The sequence below is a fragment of the Anomaloglossus baeobatrachus genome, chromosome 6, assembly GCF_048569485.1.
Source record: "Anomaloglossus baeobatrachus isolate aAnoBae1 chromosome 6, aAnoBae1.hap1, whole genome shotgun sequence".
In the NCBI taxonomy this organism is placed as follows: Eukaryota; Metazoa; Chordata; class Amphibia; order Anura; family Aromobatidae; genus Anomaloglossus; species Anomaloglossus baeobatrachus.
The window spans coordinates 90000303-90017798 of NC_134358.1; the positions used below are offsets into that span (position 1 = coordinate 90000303).

Genomic DNA, 17496 nt, shown 5'->3' on the forward strand with positions numbered 1-17496 from the left:
TCACACATACGCTTCTTATACTAATAATGTCCTTTGTTGCATATAGCAATCACAGCTCCTATTAATGACCTGTAGCTCCCAGCTCCATTGACTTAAGCAAGTTTTTTGTCAAATAACTGTAAAGCGCAGGGTTAAATTTTCCCCTCAAAACATAGTCTATGACGTTCCCTAAAAACTGCTTTACACGTTTCAATTAAACGTGCGATTGCATTTGCAATTTGTTGCCCGTGTCACACAATGCTGTAACCCCTCGCCACACGCACTTACCTTCCATACGACCTCGCTGTGGCCGGCGAACATCCACTTCCTGAAGGGGGAGGGACGTTCGGCGTCACAGCGACGTTACACAGCGGCCCACCAATAGAAGCGGAGGGGCGGAGCTGAGCGGGACGTAAACATCCCGCCCACCTCCTTCCTTCAGCATTGCCGGTGGCCACAGGTAAGCAGTGTTCATCGTTCCCGGGGTGTTACACACAGCGATGTGTGCTGCGTCGGGAACATTGAATAACCGGACGTTCGATTTTTAGAAAATGAACGACGTGTATGCGATCAACGTTTTTGCGTACAATCGGAATCGCACGTAGGTTTCACACACTACAATATCACTAACGATGCCGGATGTGCGTCACTTATGACGTGACCTCGCCGACACATCGTTAGCTATATTGTAGCGTGTAAAGCCCACTTTAGTCACATGAGGCGTCTGTGCAAAATTTCGTGATTGTAAATGCGACGGTGCGGATTCCATTAGCAGACATACACACACACACTCACATACACACACACACACACACACACGCATATACACACACACGCATATACACACACACACACAGGGCTGTATTTTGCCTTCGTGCTGCCCTAGGCACTTTAAGTGGTCGCGCCCCTTAGTGACAACGTAAAACTGAGTTTTCGCACACGACATCTGTTTAAGGCAGATCTACTCTGTAGCACACTTTAAAAAGTATCAATAAGAAACGAACCCCCCCCAATGGGAATCACCACAGGCACATCAAAACATAGCATGAGTATAAAATATTCCCACCACACCGTCCCCACTTATATACTGTGACTGTCACACTGCCCCTAATAAACTACACACTGCCCTCCCTTATAAACTACTGTATATCCACCACACCTTCCTCGATTATGAAATATGATCTGTACATTGTGAGGAGGGAGCAGCATGATGTGAGGACAATGTCCCATGCATGCTGTCCCCTCCTCACAATGTCCTATGCATGCTGCCCCCTCCTCACAATGTCCCATGCATGCTGCCCCCTCCTCACAATGTCCCATGCATGCTGCCCCCTCCTCACAATGTCCCATGCATGCTGCTCCCTCGTCACAATGTCCCATGCATGCTGCTCCCTCCTCACAATGTCCCATGCTTTCTGCCCCCTCCTCACAATGTCCCATGCATGCTGCCCCCTCCTCACAATGTCCCATGAATGCTGCCCCCTCCTCACAATGTCCCTTGCATGCTGCCCCCTCCTCACAATGTCCCATGCATGCTGCCCCCTCCTCACAATGTCCCATGTATGCTGCTCCCTCCTCACAATGTCCGTTGCATGCTGCCCCCTCCTCACAATGTCCCTTGCATGCTGCCCCCTCCTCACAATGTCCCATGCATGCTGCCCCCTCCTCACAATGTCCCATGCATGCTGCCCCCTCCTCACAATGTCCCATGCATGCTGCCCCCTCCTCACAATGTCCCATGCATGCTGCTCTCTCCTCACAATGTCCCATGCATGCTGCCCCCTCTTCACAATGTCCCATGCATGCTGCTCCCTCCTCACAATGTCCCATGCATGCTGCCCCTCCTCACAATGTCCCATGCATGCTGCTCCCTCCTCACAATGTCCCATGAATGCTGCTCCCTCCTCACAATGTCTCATGCATGCTGCCCCCTCCTCACAATGTCTCATGTATGCTGCTCCCGCCTCACAATGTCCCATGCATGCTGCTCCCTCCTCACAATGTCCCATGCATGCTGCTCCCTCCGCACAATGTCTCATGCTTGATGCTCCCTCCTCACAATGTCCCATGCATGCTGGTCCTTCCTCACAATGTCCCATGCATGCTGCTCCCTCCTCACAATGTCTCATGCATGCTGCCCCCTCCTCAGTGTCCCATGCATGCTGCCCCCTTCTCACAATGTCCCATGCATGCTGCCCCCTCCTCACAATGTCTCATGCATGCTGCCCCCTCCTCAGTGTCCCATGCATGCTGCCCCCTTCTCACAATGTCCCATGCATGCTGTCCCTCTCCATGAGCTCCTAATGCTGCCTTCCTCTTTTCCATAATGAGACCTTCATGTTGCCCCACTCATGCTAAGACCACCACACTAACGCTTATGCTGAGACCCCCCACACACACACTACCCCACTCTTGATATTGACTCCCCTACATTGCTCCACTCCATACTGATCCCACACATGCTGCCCCTTCTTCACAATGAGCTCCCAATGCTGCCCCCTCTTATTCTGAGTCCTTACACTCCCCCCACCCAATCGATTTTGTCATTGCACTATCCCTCATCCCTTGTCCTTTGTCTCTAGCATTAGCCCCTCTCTCCCACTCCCCCAGCATCAGCCTCTCTCCCCCAGCATCAGCCTCTATCTTCCCTCAGCATCAGCCTTTCTTCCCCAGTCTCAGCCTTTGCCTCCCCCCAGCCTCAGCCTGCCCCAGTCTCCGCCTCAGCCTCCCTCCAGCCTCCCTCCAGTCTCAGCCTCAGCCTCCCTCAAGTCTCAATGAAGAAAAAACAAAAAGCCAGCACCAAATGTGCACTACAGCACTAAACATTCCAAACTGTACTTATTATAAAAAATTTTTTTTGAGATTTTTGGCAAAAAATTGCAATTTCTTGAGCTGCTTCGCCACGTCACGGCAAATCTCATTTGAAGCAGTCCTACACTAAAATATTTTTATAAAATGTGCCATACGGCTTCACATATTAATAGTAGAACTGCTCTTAGCAGCACTCACCTGGTCTATTTCAATCCCGTACCCATGACTGAGTCATGGCTGTGGGCGGGACAGGTCCAAGCAAATGCTGCATGAAGTAAATAGCCTGTGGACAAAGCCTGATGACTTAATGTGAACAGTCACCAACCGCCAAAATCCAGACAGATGGAATACATCCCAAATTGGGGTGCATAGCAAGGTGGAGGTCAACCACCGACCAATTCAATGAAGAAAAAACAAAAAGCCAGCACCAAATGTGCACTACAGCACTAAACATTCCAAACTGTACTTATTATAAAAAAAAAATTAAGATTTTTGGCAAAAAATTGCAATTTCTTGAGCTGCTTCGCCACGTCACGGCAAATCTCATTTGAAGCAGTCCTACACTAAAATATTTTTATAAAATGTGCCATACGGCCTCACATATGAATAGTAGAACTGCTCTTAGCAGCACTCACCTGGTCTATTTCAATCCCGTACCCATGACTGAGTCATGGCTGTGGGCGGGACAGGTCCAAGCAAATGCTGCATGAAGTAAATAGCCTGTGGACAAAGCCTGATGACTTAATGTGAACAGTCACCAACCGCCAAAATCCAGACAGATGGAATACATCCCAAATTGGGGTGCATAGCAAGGTGGAGGTCAACCACCGACCAATTCAATGAAGAAAAAACAAAAAGCCAGCACCAAATGTGCACTACAGCACTAAACATTCCAAACTGTACTTATTATAAAAAAAATTTTCATGCAGCATTTGCTTGGACCTGTCCCGCCCACAGCCATGACTCAGTCATGGGTACGGGATTGAAATAGACCAGGTGAGTGCTGCTAAGAGCAGTTCTACTATTCATATGTGAGGCCGTATGGCACATTTTATAAAAATATTTTAGTGTAGGACTGCTTCAAATGAGATTTGCCGTGACGTGGCGAAGCAGCTCAAGAAATTGCAATTTTTTGCCAAAAATCTCAAAAAATTTTTTATAATAAGTACAGTTTGGAATGTTTAGTGCTGTAGTGCACATTTGGTGCTGGCTTTTTGTTTTTTTTTCATTGAATTGGTCGGTGGTTGACCTCCACCTTGCTATGCACCCCAATTTGGGATGTATTCCATCTGTCTGGATTTTGGCGGTTGGTGACTGTTCACATTAAGTCATCAGGCTTTGTCCACAGGCTATTTACTTCATGCAGCATTTGCTTGGACCTGTCCCGCCCACAGCCATGACTCAGTCATGGGTACGGGATTGAAATAGACCAGGTGAGTGCTGCTAAGAGCAGTTCTACTATTCATATGTGAGGCCGTATGGCACATTTTATAAAAATATTTTAGTGTAGGACTGCTTCAAATGAGATTTGCCGTGACGTGGCGAAGCAGCTCAAGAAATTGCAATTTTTTGCCAAAAATCTCAAAAAATTTTTTATAATAAGTACAGTTTGGAATGTTTAGTGCTGTAGTGCACATTTGGTGCTGGCTTTTTGTTTTTTCTTCATTGAATTGGTCGGTGGTTGACCTCCACCTTGCTATGCACCCCAATTTGGGATGTATTCCATCTGTCTGGATTTTGGCGGTTGGTGACTGTTCACATTAAGTCATCAGGCTTTGTCCACAGGCTATTTACTTCATGCAGCATTTGCTTGGACCTGTCCCGCCCACAGCCATGACTCAGTCATGGGTACGGGATTGAAATAGACCAGGTGAGTGCTGCTAAGAGCAGTTCTACTATTCATATGTGAGGCCGTATGGCACATATTATAAAAATATTTTAGTGTAGGACTGCTTCAAATGAGATTTGCCGTGACGTGGCGAAGCAGCTCAAGAAATTGCAATTTTTTGCCAAAAATCTCAAAAAATTTTTTATAATAAGTACAGTTTGGAATGTTTAGTGCTGTAGTGCACATTTGGTGCTGGCTTTTTGTTTTTTCTTCATTGAATTGGTCGGTGGTTGACCTCCACCTTGCTATGCACCCCAATTTGGGATGTATTCCATCTGTCTGGATTTTGGCGGTTGGTGACTGTTCACATTAAGTCATCAGGCTTTGTCCACAGGCTATTTACTTCATGCAGCATTTGCTTGGACCTGTCCCGCCCACAGCCATGACTCAGTCATGGGTACGGGATTGAAATAGACCAGGTGAGTGCTGCTAAGAGCAGTTCTACTATTCATATGTGAGGCCGTATGGCACATTTTATAAAAATATTTTAGTGTAGGACTGCTTCAAATGAGATTTGCCGTGACGTGGCGAAGCAGCTCAAGAAATTGCAATTTTTTGCCAAAAATCTCAAAAAATTTTTTATAATAAGTACAGTTTGGAATGTTTAGTGCTGTAGTGCACATTTGGTGCTGGCTTTTTGTTTTTTCTTCATTGAATTGGTCGGTGGTTGACCTCCACCTTGCTTTGCACCCCAATTTGGGATGTATTCCATCTGTCTGGATTTTGGCGGTTGGTGACTGTTCACATTAAGTCATCAGGCTTTGTCAACAGGCTATTTACTTCATGCAGCATTTGCTTGGACCTGTCCCGCCCACAGCCATGACTCAGTCATGGGTACGGGATTGAAATAGACCAGGTGAGTGCTGCTAAGAGCAGTTCTACTATTCATATGTGAGGCCGTATGGCACATTTTATAAAAATATTTTAGTGTAGGACTGCTTCAAATGAGATTTGCCGTGACGTGGCGAAGCAGCTCAAGAAATTGCAATTTTTTGCCAAAAATCTCAAAATTTTTTTTATAATAAGTACAGTTTGGAATGTTTAGTGCTGTAGTGCACATTTGGTGCTGGCTTTTTGTTTTTTCTTCATTGAATTGGTCGGTGGTTGACCTCCACCTTGCTATGCACCCCAATTTGGGATGTATTCCATCTGTCTGGATTTTGGCGGTTGGTGACTGTTCACATTAAGTCATCAGGCTTTGTCCACAGGCTATTTACTTCATGCAGCATTTGCTTGGACCTGTCCCGCCCACAGCCATGACTCAGTCATGGGTACGGGATTGAAATAGACCAGGTGAGTGCTGCTAAGAGCAGTTCTACTATTCATATGTGAGGCCGCATGGCACATTTTATAAAAATATTTTAGTGTAGGACTGCTTCAAATGAGATTTGCCGTGACGTGGCGAAGCAGCTCAAGAAATTGCAATTTTTTGCCAAAAATCTCAAAAATTTTTTTATAATAAGTACAGTTTGGAATGTTTAGTGCTGTAGTGCACATTTGGTGCTGGCTTTTTGTTTTTTCTTCATTGAATTGGTCGGTGGTTGACCTCCACCTTGCTATGCACCCCAATTTGGGATGTATTCCATCTGTCTGGATTTTGGCGGTTGGTGACTGTTCACATTAAGTCATCAGGCTTTGTCCACAGGCTATTTACTTCATGCAGCATTTGCTTGGACCTGTCCCGCCCACAGCCATGACTCAGTCATGGGTACGGGATTGAAATAGACCAGGTGAGTGCTGCTAAGAGCAGTTCTACTATTCATATGTGAGGCCGTATGGCACATTTTATAAAAATATTTTAGTGTAGGACTGCTTCAAATGAGATTTGCCGTGACGTGGCGAAGCAGCTCAAGAAATTGCAATTTTTTGCCAAAAATCTCAAAAAAATTTTTATAATAAGTACAGTTTGGAATGTTTAGTGCTGTAGTGCACATTTGGTGCTGGCTTTTTGTTTTTCCCTCAAGTCTCAGCCTCAGCCTCCCTCCAGTCTCAGCCTCAGCCTCCCTCCAGCCTCCCCCCAGTCTCTGCCTCTGCCTCCCTCCAGCCTCCCCCCAGTCTCTGCCTCTGCCTCCCTCCAGCCTCCCCCCAGTCTCAGCCTCAGCCTCCCTCCAGTCTCAGCCTCAGCCTCCCTCCAGCCTCCCCCCAGTCTCAGCCTCAGTCTCCCTCCAGCCTCCCCCCAGTCTCAGCCTCCCTCCAGTCTCAGCCTCTGCCTCCGTCCAGCCTCCCCCCAGTCTCTGCCTCTGCCTCCCTCCAGCCTCCCCCCAGTCTCTGACTCTGCCTCCCTCCAGCCTCCCCCCAGTCTCTGCCTCTGCCTCCCTCCAGCCTCCCCCCCAGTCTCTGCCTCTGCCTCCCTCCAGCCTCCCCCCCAGTCTCTGCCTCTGCCTCCCTCCAACCTCCCCCCAGTCTCAGCCTCTGCCTCCCTCCAGTCTCAGCCTCTGCCTCCCTCCAGTCTCTGCCTCTGCCTCCCTCCAGCCTCCCCCCAGTCTCTGCCTCTGCCTCCCTCCAGCCTCCCCCCAGTCTCAGACTCTGCCTCCCTCCAGCCTCCCCCCAGTCTCTGCCTCTGCCTCCCTCCAGCCTCCCCCCAGTCTCTGCCTCTGCCTCCCTCCAGCCTCCCCCCAGTCTCAGCCTCTGCCTCTCTCCAGCCTCCCCCCAGTCTCAGCCTCTGCCTCCCTCCAGCCTCCCCCCAGTCTCAGCCTCTGCCTCTCTCCAGCCTCCCCCCAGTCTCAGCCTCTGCCTCCCTCCAGCCTCCCCCCAGTCTCTGCCTCTGCCTCCCTCCAGCCTCCCCCCAGTCTCTGCCTCTGCCTCCCTCCAGCCTCCCCCAGTCTCAGCCTCTGCCTCCCTCCAGCCTCCCCACAGTCTCAGCCTCTGCCTCCCTCAGTCTCAGCCTCTGCCTCCCTCCAACCTCCCCCCAGTCTCAGCCTCTGCCTCCCTCCAGCCTCCCCCCAGTCTCTGCCTCTGCCTCCCTCCAGCCTCCCCCCAGTCTCTGCCTCTGCCTCCCTCCAGCCTCCCCCAGTCTCAGCCTCTGCCTCCCTCCAGCCTCCCCACAGTCTCAGCCTCTGCCTCCCTCCAGTCTCAGCCTCTGCCTCCCTCCAACCTCCCCCCAGTCTCAGCCTCTGCCTCTCTCCAGTCTCAGCCTCTGCCTCCCTCCAGCCTCCCTCCAGTCTCAGCCTCTGCCTCCCTCCAGTCTCAGCCTCTGCCTCCCTGCAGTCTCTGCCTCTGCCTCCCTCCAGCCTCCCCCCAGTCTCTGCCTCTGCCTCCCTCCAGCCTCCCCCCAGTCTCAGCCTTTGCCTCCCTCCAGCCTCTTCCCAGTCTCTGCCTCTGCCTCCCTCCAGCCTCCCCCCAGTCTCTGCCTCTGCCTCCCTCCAGCCTCCCCCAGTCTCAGCCTCTGCCTCCCTCCAGCCTCCCCACAGTCTCAGCCTCTGCCTCCCTCCAGTCTCAGCCTCTGCCTCCCTCCAACCTCCCCCCAGTCTCAGCCTCTGACTCTCTCCAGTCTCAGCCTCTGCCTCCCTCCAGCCTCCCCCCAGTCTCAGCCTCTGCCTCCCTCCAGTCTCAGCCTCTGCCTCCCTCCAGTCTCTGCCTCCCTCCAGCCTCCCCCCAGTCTCTGCCTCAGCCTCCCTCCAGCCTCCCCCCAGTTTCTGCCTCTGCCTCCCTCCAGCCTCCCTCCAGTCTCAGCCTCTGCCTCCCTCCAACCTCCCCCCAGTCTCAGCCTCTGCCTCTCTCCAGTCTCAGCCTCTGCCTCCCTCCAGCCTCCCCCCAGTCTCAGCCTCTGCCTCTCTCCAGTCTCAGCCTCTGCCTCCCTCCAGCCTCCCCCCAGTCTCAGCCACTGCCTCTCTCCAGTCTCAGCCTCTGCCTCCCTCCAGCCTCCCCCCAGTCTCAGCCTCTGCCTCCCTCCAGCCTCCCCCCAGTCTCAGCCTCTGCCTCCCTCCAGCCTCCCCCCAGTCTCAGCCTCTGCCTCCCTCCAGTATCTGCCTTTGCCGCCTCCCCCCCCGCATGCGCAGATCTCTGGTCTGCATTAGAGACACTCCCACGCTCCTTATGAATCCACTTACCTGCTCCAGTGCCCGCCGCCATCTTCCTGGCTCACGTGAGTATCCTCTTCTGACACCGGCTTCCATCACGGCGTCCTCCGCGGCGTCCTGCTGCGAGCTCTGCATGTGACGTCCACACAGCAGTGGACGCAGCACAGAGGAAGGAGCTGATTGGCGCGCGCCTGTGACCCCGGAAGTGCAGGCACCGGCAGTTCCGGGGTCAATCAGCTCCCTGTGCTCGGCGGCCACAAAAAAAAAAAATGTAAAAAAAAAAAAAAAAAAAAAATTTTTTTTTTTTTTTTGCTGCCAGAGGGTGCCGCCCCTCACAATCTGCCGCCCTAGGCACCGGACCACGGGTGCCTAGTGGTAAATACGGCCCTGCGACACACAGATAGTGTATGTATCGTGGGCGGGGAGGAGGACGCAGCGCTCACCCACTGCTCTTGTCCGGCTGCTACTGCTGCTGCTCGGTGGTGGCTCGAGCAGTAGGCCGGATCCCGGGGACTCGAGCGGCGCTCCTCGCCCGTGAGTGAAAAGGGGATGGTTTGGGTTAAAGATATTGTCCGTGACGCCACCCACGGTTGCGGTGAGGTTGTGACACCACCGCTGCTTTGGACGGGGATCCCGGCAGCGATGACAGGGAGCAGCTTGGATGTTAGTTCTCCCCTCCGTGGGTAGGGGGGGTTGGTTGTCCCGGGGCCCCGGTAAGGGTTAGGGATGACAGGCGGGTTACGAGGCCTGGTGAGGTGCAGGGTCGCGGGGGCAGCGCGGTTCCGCACGGCACAGTGGTACTCACTCAGCCAATGACGAATGCAAAGTCCTTGGTAAAACACACGGCTGGATGGACGGGTCCCACAGACGGCTGCAGTGGTTTCTGCTCCCGGTAGGTTGATGGTGACTGCCTTTCCCTGCACCTGTGTTGTGTTTATGGTTCCAATGGCTTCCCACCGGTAACCCGCTCCCCAGCTTGGATGGATGCTGAGGGAGCCCCTTTTGCCTGCAGGCTCTGGCCCTGGGAACTGTAGCCTTGGCGGTGACTGTGTTTCCCTTCACGATGTGAGCTGTTGCCTTCTATCGGGTCTTGATTGCTGGGAAACCCCGGAGGTTCCCTTCGCTAACGGATTTGACCGGTTTTACGGCGACTCCTAGCCTGGTCGGGGTCCGTAGGCCCTGCCGAATGGTGCTGGCTTCTCTTCGCTTCCCGATCCGGTACCGGTGGGCCACCGCCCGACCCCGGTCCTTACGGTTCGCTCCAATCGGCCTCGCCTGCAGACGGTCAACACCGTCTGCCAACCTTGCTGTATGTGCCCGGGCCACACACCCGGACACGGTCAGTCTCCTCTACTGCTACTTCACTCCTTCAACTCTAAAACTGATCTGCCTCGACTCCACAACTACACTGACTTCCTTTTCCTGCCTCCAGGACTGTGAACTCCTCGGTGGGCGGGGCCAACCGCCTGGCTCCACCCCCTGGTGTGGACATCAGCCCCTGGAGGGAGGCAACAAGGATTTGTGTTTGATTTGGGTGAGCCTAGTCGGGGTGTGGGGTGTGTTGGTGTAGTACCTGTGACGTCCTGGCTTGTCCAGGGCGCCACATATGTAAAAAAAACATTATAATTAAGTTCCTCGTTATGTAGACGGGTTTTGTAGCACATCACTGGCATATCCTCACCAGAGGGACCCAGTGAGTATAAGAATTATTAATGGCCCTTATGTGTCATAAAAAAAAAAGATCTGCATCGTGTGCTCTTTAAACAGACACGAAAAGGTCACACAACAGAATCCAGATGGGCCCCATACTAATAAATGGTGCCTCTGATTCTATATCCATTTCAGGGCAGGTGTAGATGACCATTGATTGTCTCATCCGAGAGCATCGGGTCAATTACGCGAATGACACTCTGGACAGAGTTTGATCGGAGTGTGAGCATGATGCGATTCAATTCTCTCTGATTAGGAGAAGATGGTGATAAAAATGTCTCCATCTTCTCCTTTCTGTCAGTCCGCAGAAATCGGACGACAGTCATCTGTCATCCAAGTGTAGTCTGATGTGTCCCACGCACTCATTGAGTTGCTTTGCTGAGCACAATCCAAAAATTATAGTATTAATTAGAATAATTAATTAATTATAATTGGATCCAACATGCAGTGATTTATTTTTCTTTAAATAGACTCTGTCTAAGGAAGAAAATCGGACATATAGACTAACATTGGTCAGAGCGCGATCCGATGTTTTATCTGGTTATACTAGGACTGAAAACACGCTTGTCTGCACCTGCCCAAATAGATTCATTCATTGACCTGGCCTCAAAGGGTTATTTCAGTTAGAATAGGATAAGGTATAACTTACTAAAAATGTACATCCAGGAGTCGGATCCCCAATCCAAAGCATTGGGCTCTACGGAGCCTCATTGGAATGACTTGGAGGAACAGCATGTGCATCACCGCTCATTCTTTATAAGACTGTCAAAGATATCAAGTACAGCACATGGCAGTGCCATCAAGAAAAAAAATGGAGCACTCGTGCGCATGCTAGAACTTCGCTCCATTTTGGCTTTGCAGAGCCCAGCACCAAGAATCACAGGCGAGGCTAGCAGTCAAACCCATATGATCATTAAGTCCCATATCCTAGAGTATTGTCACCGAAGGGGATTTCCCAGAACAAAAGTTAATATTAAAGTTCATTTAAACCAATAGATTTTGGAATAAAAATAATTTCCATTTTTGGATGTGGTTAAAAAAATGTTCCTGTGCTGAGATAATCTAATATATATGCTCCTGCTGTGTACTGTGTAATGGCCGTGTCTCACCATACAGGAACATTTTGGAGGGTTTTTCTTGCTGGTGTGGGATGCTCGGGTGACCACCTTGACCATGTGTAAGTCTTGGGACTTTTATTTTATACCATGTGACTGACTCGTTTGGTGCCTCTTCTTTACTCTGACTATGGGACATTGATTAGGCCTGTGTGATTTCACATATACCATACTACGAATAGAGGTTCCCTACCTGTCAGCCACTTATGATTGTTTCTTTATTTAGTTCCCTCTCAGACTACCCCCTTTTTTCACGGTGGTTGTTGCCTCCTGCTCCCCATCAATATGTGGGTTTTCACCTATTAATCATTATTAGCACCACTATATATTTGTAAAAAATGAACCTTTTAATATTTGTATTCAATAAAGAATTGATGTTTTGTACATTCAGCCCCTGAATACTCCGCTTCTTTGTTTCTCTTGAGCCTTGATGGAGTGGCATGTATATTGATACGAGATGTGCTTTAGTTCAATACTTTTGTGTCCCATACAGGAACATGGTCTGATCATAACACAGCTCCTGGGCAGGGGAGGAACTTAAAAAAAAAAAGTTCTGCTCTGCTCTATAATGACCTTATCTGAAAGGTGTGGATGATGACTGCTTACCTCCCAGCACTTTCTAATCATGCAGGAGGTTAAACCAGGATATCATGGCTGTATGATTTCTTGGATTGCACAAATCTACCAAAAGGAGAAGCAAAATAATAAGGACCAGGGCCCTTGAATAGGATAATAGAACCAGCACAGGATCACAGCTGATTCTTTTTGTGAGGTAAAACATTTCACTCCCTGTTCTTAAAAATTGTTTTACCTCAAATAAGAAATTATTTGTGATCCTGTGCTGTAATGTCTTTACACTTTTTTGCGTCTTCCCCTGGCCTGGAGCTGTGGTATGATCAGACAGTGTCCCTGTACGGTCAGACGCGGACATTACACAGTCCATATCAGAAGCACATATATAAGATTATCTTAGCAAAGGAATGTTTTTTCTAACCCCTTCATGACCCTTGACGTACATTTATGTCATGATTGGATAGAAGTTCACGACCTAAGACGTAAACTTATGTCATGGCGATCACAGGAAATGTGCATGCACGATCGTTGCTGGAAGCTTGGCATAAGTGACAGCGAGTGTCAATGCCAGGGAAGGTCCCCTTGCCGTACCTGGCTGTTTAACCCTCTAAATGCCACAATTAATAGCAATCGCAGTATTTAGGTGACTGCGAAAAGGAGTGCACTACCTCTACCACCAAATTAGGGCCACTGCGATGTGATCACGGGGTCCCAATCAGTGTCATAATAACCAGAGGTCAAATTACAACCACTGAGTTGCCAGCAGTATGGTCTAACAAGTGTTCTGATGTCAGTGCAGCACTGACAGATATAATCCACTGCAATGCTTGTGTGCTGCAATGGATAATGCCACCGATCAGACTAATAAAAATTAAAGTGCCTTATAGGGGCTAAGTGGAATAATAAAATAAAAATGGTATTACTAAAATGTCATCAAAAATAAGCTGCCATACTGCTGTCAGCAAAAAATAAAAAAGTTATAGCTCTCAGAATAAAGCAAAGCAAAAACAATTGTTTTTTTCTATAAAATTGTTTTTATTGGGTAAAAGCAGCAAAACATAAAACAATATAAATCCGGTATCGCTGTAATCATAGTGTCCTGAGGCATAAAGCCGCCTTATCACTTATACCGCAAGGTGAATGGCATAAAAAAATAAATAAAGACAAATCTTCACCTGCTGTTGATTTGTTTATTCCGCCTCCCAAAGATCGTAGGCAAGCTCGGCTCACATTTATCCTGCGCTCTATGCTGAGTGCTTACATCTTGGTTTACGTAAAAATCTCTGAAAAATATGTTCAGAGAAAATTCTCAAGGAAAATTTACTGAGGCAAAGGAAGTCACTTATGGGGGACAGCATTCCATTTTTTAATTATTTATTTTAATCATTTAAAAAAAAAAAAAACGCATGGGGTTCTTCTTAGGCCCATTTCACACATCAGTTTTTTGCCATCAGTCATAATCCGTTTTCTCGACGGATTGACGGATCCGTCGCAGATTGTAGCTAAACTGATGCAACGGATCCATCTTTCGACGGATCCGACTAGCTGGGGGCTAAATAATAATTGGAGCATGCTTAGTTAAAAAAAACGGAATCCGTCGTCGGATTCCGTCATTTGATGGATGATGACGGATCTTGCGCCCATAGGCTTCCATTCTACCAAAAACGTTACTGTGGACGTTGTCTTCGTCAGACGGATACACATTTTTCGACGCATTCCTCAAACGACGGATGAAATGTGAGGCCATCCGTCGCAATCCGTCACTAATACAAGTCGATGAGAAAAAAACATCAAGATAAGGCCCCTTTCACACATCAGTTTTTTGCCATCAGTCACAATCCGCCGAATTTTGAAAAAATGGATCCAGCGACTGATGCCGCTGGATCCATTTTTTTCAAAATTCGACGGATTGTGACTGATGGCAAAAAACTGATGTGTGAAAGGGCCTTATCTTGATGCACAGCCAAGATAAGCATACGGCTGGGGGCTACAGCCTGTAGCCATATGCTTTATCTGTGCTAGGTATCATAATATGGGGGACCATATGCCAATTTTTTATTTACTTTTACATGATAGGAACCCACACAGCGTCTGTGATTGAAAGCAGTCAGACACGCTGTCACACAGGGTGGGAGCACGCCTGACTGCAATCAATCACAAATGCCAAGACCGCCGTTGGGCGTGGGAAGCAGTGCATATGGATGAGGTTAATGAAGTAGTGTTACAGCTACATGGAGACTGATAAGTATAACAAGCCTGCTTTCTTCTTATTTTCTTTCTTTTTTCATTATATTTTTTTTTTTAAATTACCCTTATGGATGGATCCAGATAATTACCTGGAGTTCCCTGAGAACTCCAGGCCCAGGATCAGTGCATGGGTACTAAGTAACCAGCGCGGATCCGGACTTTTAGGGGTACTTTGCACGCTGCGACATCGCTAGCCGATGATAGCGATGCCGAGCGCGATAGTACCCGCCCCCGTCGCATATGTGATATCTTGTGATAGCTGCCATAGCGAACATTATCGCTAAGGCAGATTCACACGCACTTACCTGCCCTGCGACGTCGCTCAAGGCCGGCGACCCACGTCCTTCCTAGGGGGGCGGGTCATGCAGCATCGTCACACGGGAGGCGGCCAATAGAAGCGGAGGGGCGGAGATGAGCGGGATGTAAACATCCCGCCCACCTCCTTTCTTCCGCATAGCTGGTGGAGGCAGGTAAGGAGATGTTCCTCGCTCCTGCGGCTTCACACACAGCGATGTGTGCTGCCGCAGGAACGAGGAACAACATCGTATCTCCTATTGGTGCGACAATATGGAAATGTCCGACGCTACACAGATCACCGATTTACGACGTTTTTGTGATCATTTATCGGCGCATCTGGACTTTACACATTGCAACGTCGTTACTGGCTCCGGATGTGCGTCACTTTCGATTTGACCCCGACGATATCGCAGTAGCGATGTTGCAACGTGCAAAGTACCCCTTACAGTCTGGGTCCGCATATCATGACTCATGGTATATCTGATGCCTTGGAAAAAAATTTGTACACTTGGGATTAAAAACTTTCAATAATGAGATCCTTTTGCTGTGTTGTAAGCGGTCTATGGACTATGGCTTTGCTGTAATATGCAACTAAGAAAACATCAGGAAAATACTGCTAGAACAGCTAAACTGCAAATAGGGGTAATCAGAATCACAGTAAACAATGGCGGCTGCATACTGTCTACTATATAACAGGAATATAAATGTGATTGGCTTTATCCGAACACAACCACATCCCCAATTATAATAGGGTGTTCACACTTATGCAACCCTATTAATTTTAGCTTTGTTATTTTTATTTTCCTCCTCAAAATTATTGTAGTTTGTTTCTCAATGGAGTTGTAAAGATTATAGGTAACATTTAAAGGTGAAAAAAGTTCTGAAATAATTTTTTACAGGCCAAAATCTTGGCAATTTCACAAAGGTGTGTAGACTTTTGTGTCCACTGTACATACAAAGGCTACCAGTAACAAGCTATTAAAAAAACACATTTATTGAAAATGCTGTGCATTATGTAGATCATATGAAATGTTTGCCAACAGGGCAGCTCACTGGACTGCGACTCCAAAAATATCACTATGTCTCTGGTTAAAGCACTGGTAGGAGCACAGTAAGATTTTCACTGGTAACAGCTGCAGATTGTTTGATGTCTTCATTTTCCATTTTTTCTGTTGACAAGGAATAAGAAAAGAGAAAAACTTTGCTAATGAAAAATAATACATACTGTATATACAGCACTAAATCATATATAGAGGCTGAGGTCCTATTAGAGCATTCATATACTGTACATGCTGTGTATGAACGTCAAAAGCATCCAAAGGGCTGCGGTCACCTGCCAAAGGTTAAGCGAGTGAATGGTGGCATACGTTTTGCATAGTATACGTTTTCTCTATCTACACATCTGGACACAATGTTTGGTACCCTTATGTTAAAGTAAGAAAAACCCACAATGGTCACTAAAATAACGTGAAACTGAGAAAGGTAACTTTCAATTTAAATTTACTCAAAGAAAATCAGGCATTGAATTTGAATTGCAGTAAACAAAAAAAAAAAAATAATGAAAATGGCCAAGATAAAAATGATTGTATCACTAGGGACAAGTTAAACTAAGAGGTGTCCTGTAATTAGTGTCACAGTTCTTTACAAACTTGTAATCAGTCGTTCTGCATATTTAAAGGGTGAAAAGTAGTCACTGTGCTGTTTGGGATCATTTGGTGTATATCATATTAAGCATGGACCAAACAAAGCTAAAGGCGAATGTATATACATTTTCTAACACGTTAAAGGTAAAGGCTAAACGGAACATCTCCAAACAGCCTGATGTTAATGTTATTGAAGGTGGACAAATTATTTTGAAGTTTAAAGTCTATGGAACAGCAGCTGATCTTCCTGTATGTGGCCGCAATAGGAAAATTGAAGAGACAGATAATACGAATGGTAACCAAATAGCCCATAACGATTTACAAAGAGATTAGAGGTGAACTTCAAGATCAAGGGAAATCAGTGTCAGATCATACCATCCATTGTTGTCTTGGCCAATGTGAACTTTCATGGAAGGAGGAAACCAATGTTAAAAGCAATTTATAAAAAGCGTGACTGGAATTTGGAAAAATGCAAATTGATAAGCCACAAAAAATGTCTTTTGGACAGATGAGAGAAAACTGGAGCTTTTTGGCAAGTCACAGCAGCTCTATGTTCACAGATACAAAAATTAATCATGCAACGAAAAAAGAGCATTGTATCTACTGTGAAACATGCAGGAGGCTCGGTTATGTTTTTGGGCTGCTTTACTGTATCTAGCACAGTTTGTCTTCAATCTGTGAAGGGTACAGTGAAATCTCAAGACTATCATGGCTTTCTAAAGCAAAATATTGTGTGCAGTGGCAGAAAAATTGATATGAGTTCTAGGTCATATGGGTCATCCAACAAGAGCATCCAAAGATAGCTAGGAGCAAAGTATCAGAGTATTCTCAAGTGTTTCCTATGAGCCCTGATTTAAACCCTATAGAACATGTCAAAGGAGCGGAAACCTGCCATCTGGAGAAGGCGTTTTCACACCCGAGACAACAGGAACAATTTTCTCACGAAGACTGGACCAAAACACCTGTGGACGGGTGCAGAAGGCTCAAATAGGAGTTACACAAATCATTTGTCTGCAGTGATTGTGTCATGGTTCGCCTCCCCATACACATGGCTAGGGGGCGGAGCCTTCTCCCAGGCCTCACTTCCGGAGCTGGGATGTTTTAAATACTGTCATTTCCGGTGAACCAGTGCCGGCTATAAGCTTAGCGCTACTTTGCCTGTGAGTGCTGGTCCCTGAAAGTGTGATCCTGATCTGTTCCCTCTCTGTGCCCTA

At 47.8% G+C, this 17496-nt stretch overlaps 1 protein-coding gene across 1 annotated transcript in view; it reads right to left on the reverse strand.

Moving 5' to 3' along the window:
• Nucleotides 1-14002: 14002 nt before the first annotated feature.
• LRRC69 (leucine rich repeat containing 69) overlaps nt 14003-17496 on the reverse strand; it is a 76305-nt gene continuing 72811 nt past the window's right edge. Inside the window, exon 8 of the mRNA XM_075316261.1 lies at nt 14003-15808. Within this exon, the coding sequence (XP_075172376.1) occupies nt 15689-15808 (120 nt within the window). The 3' untranslated portion in view covers nt 14003-15688. The remainder of the gene's footprint in view (nt 15809-17496) is intronic.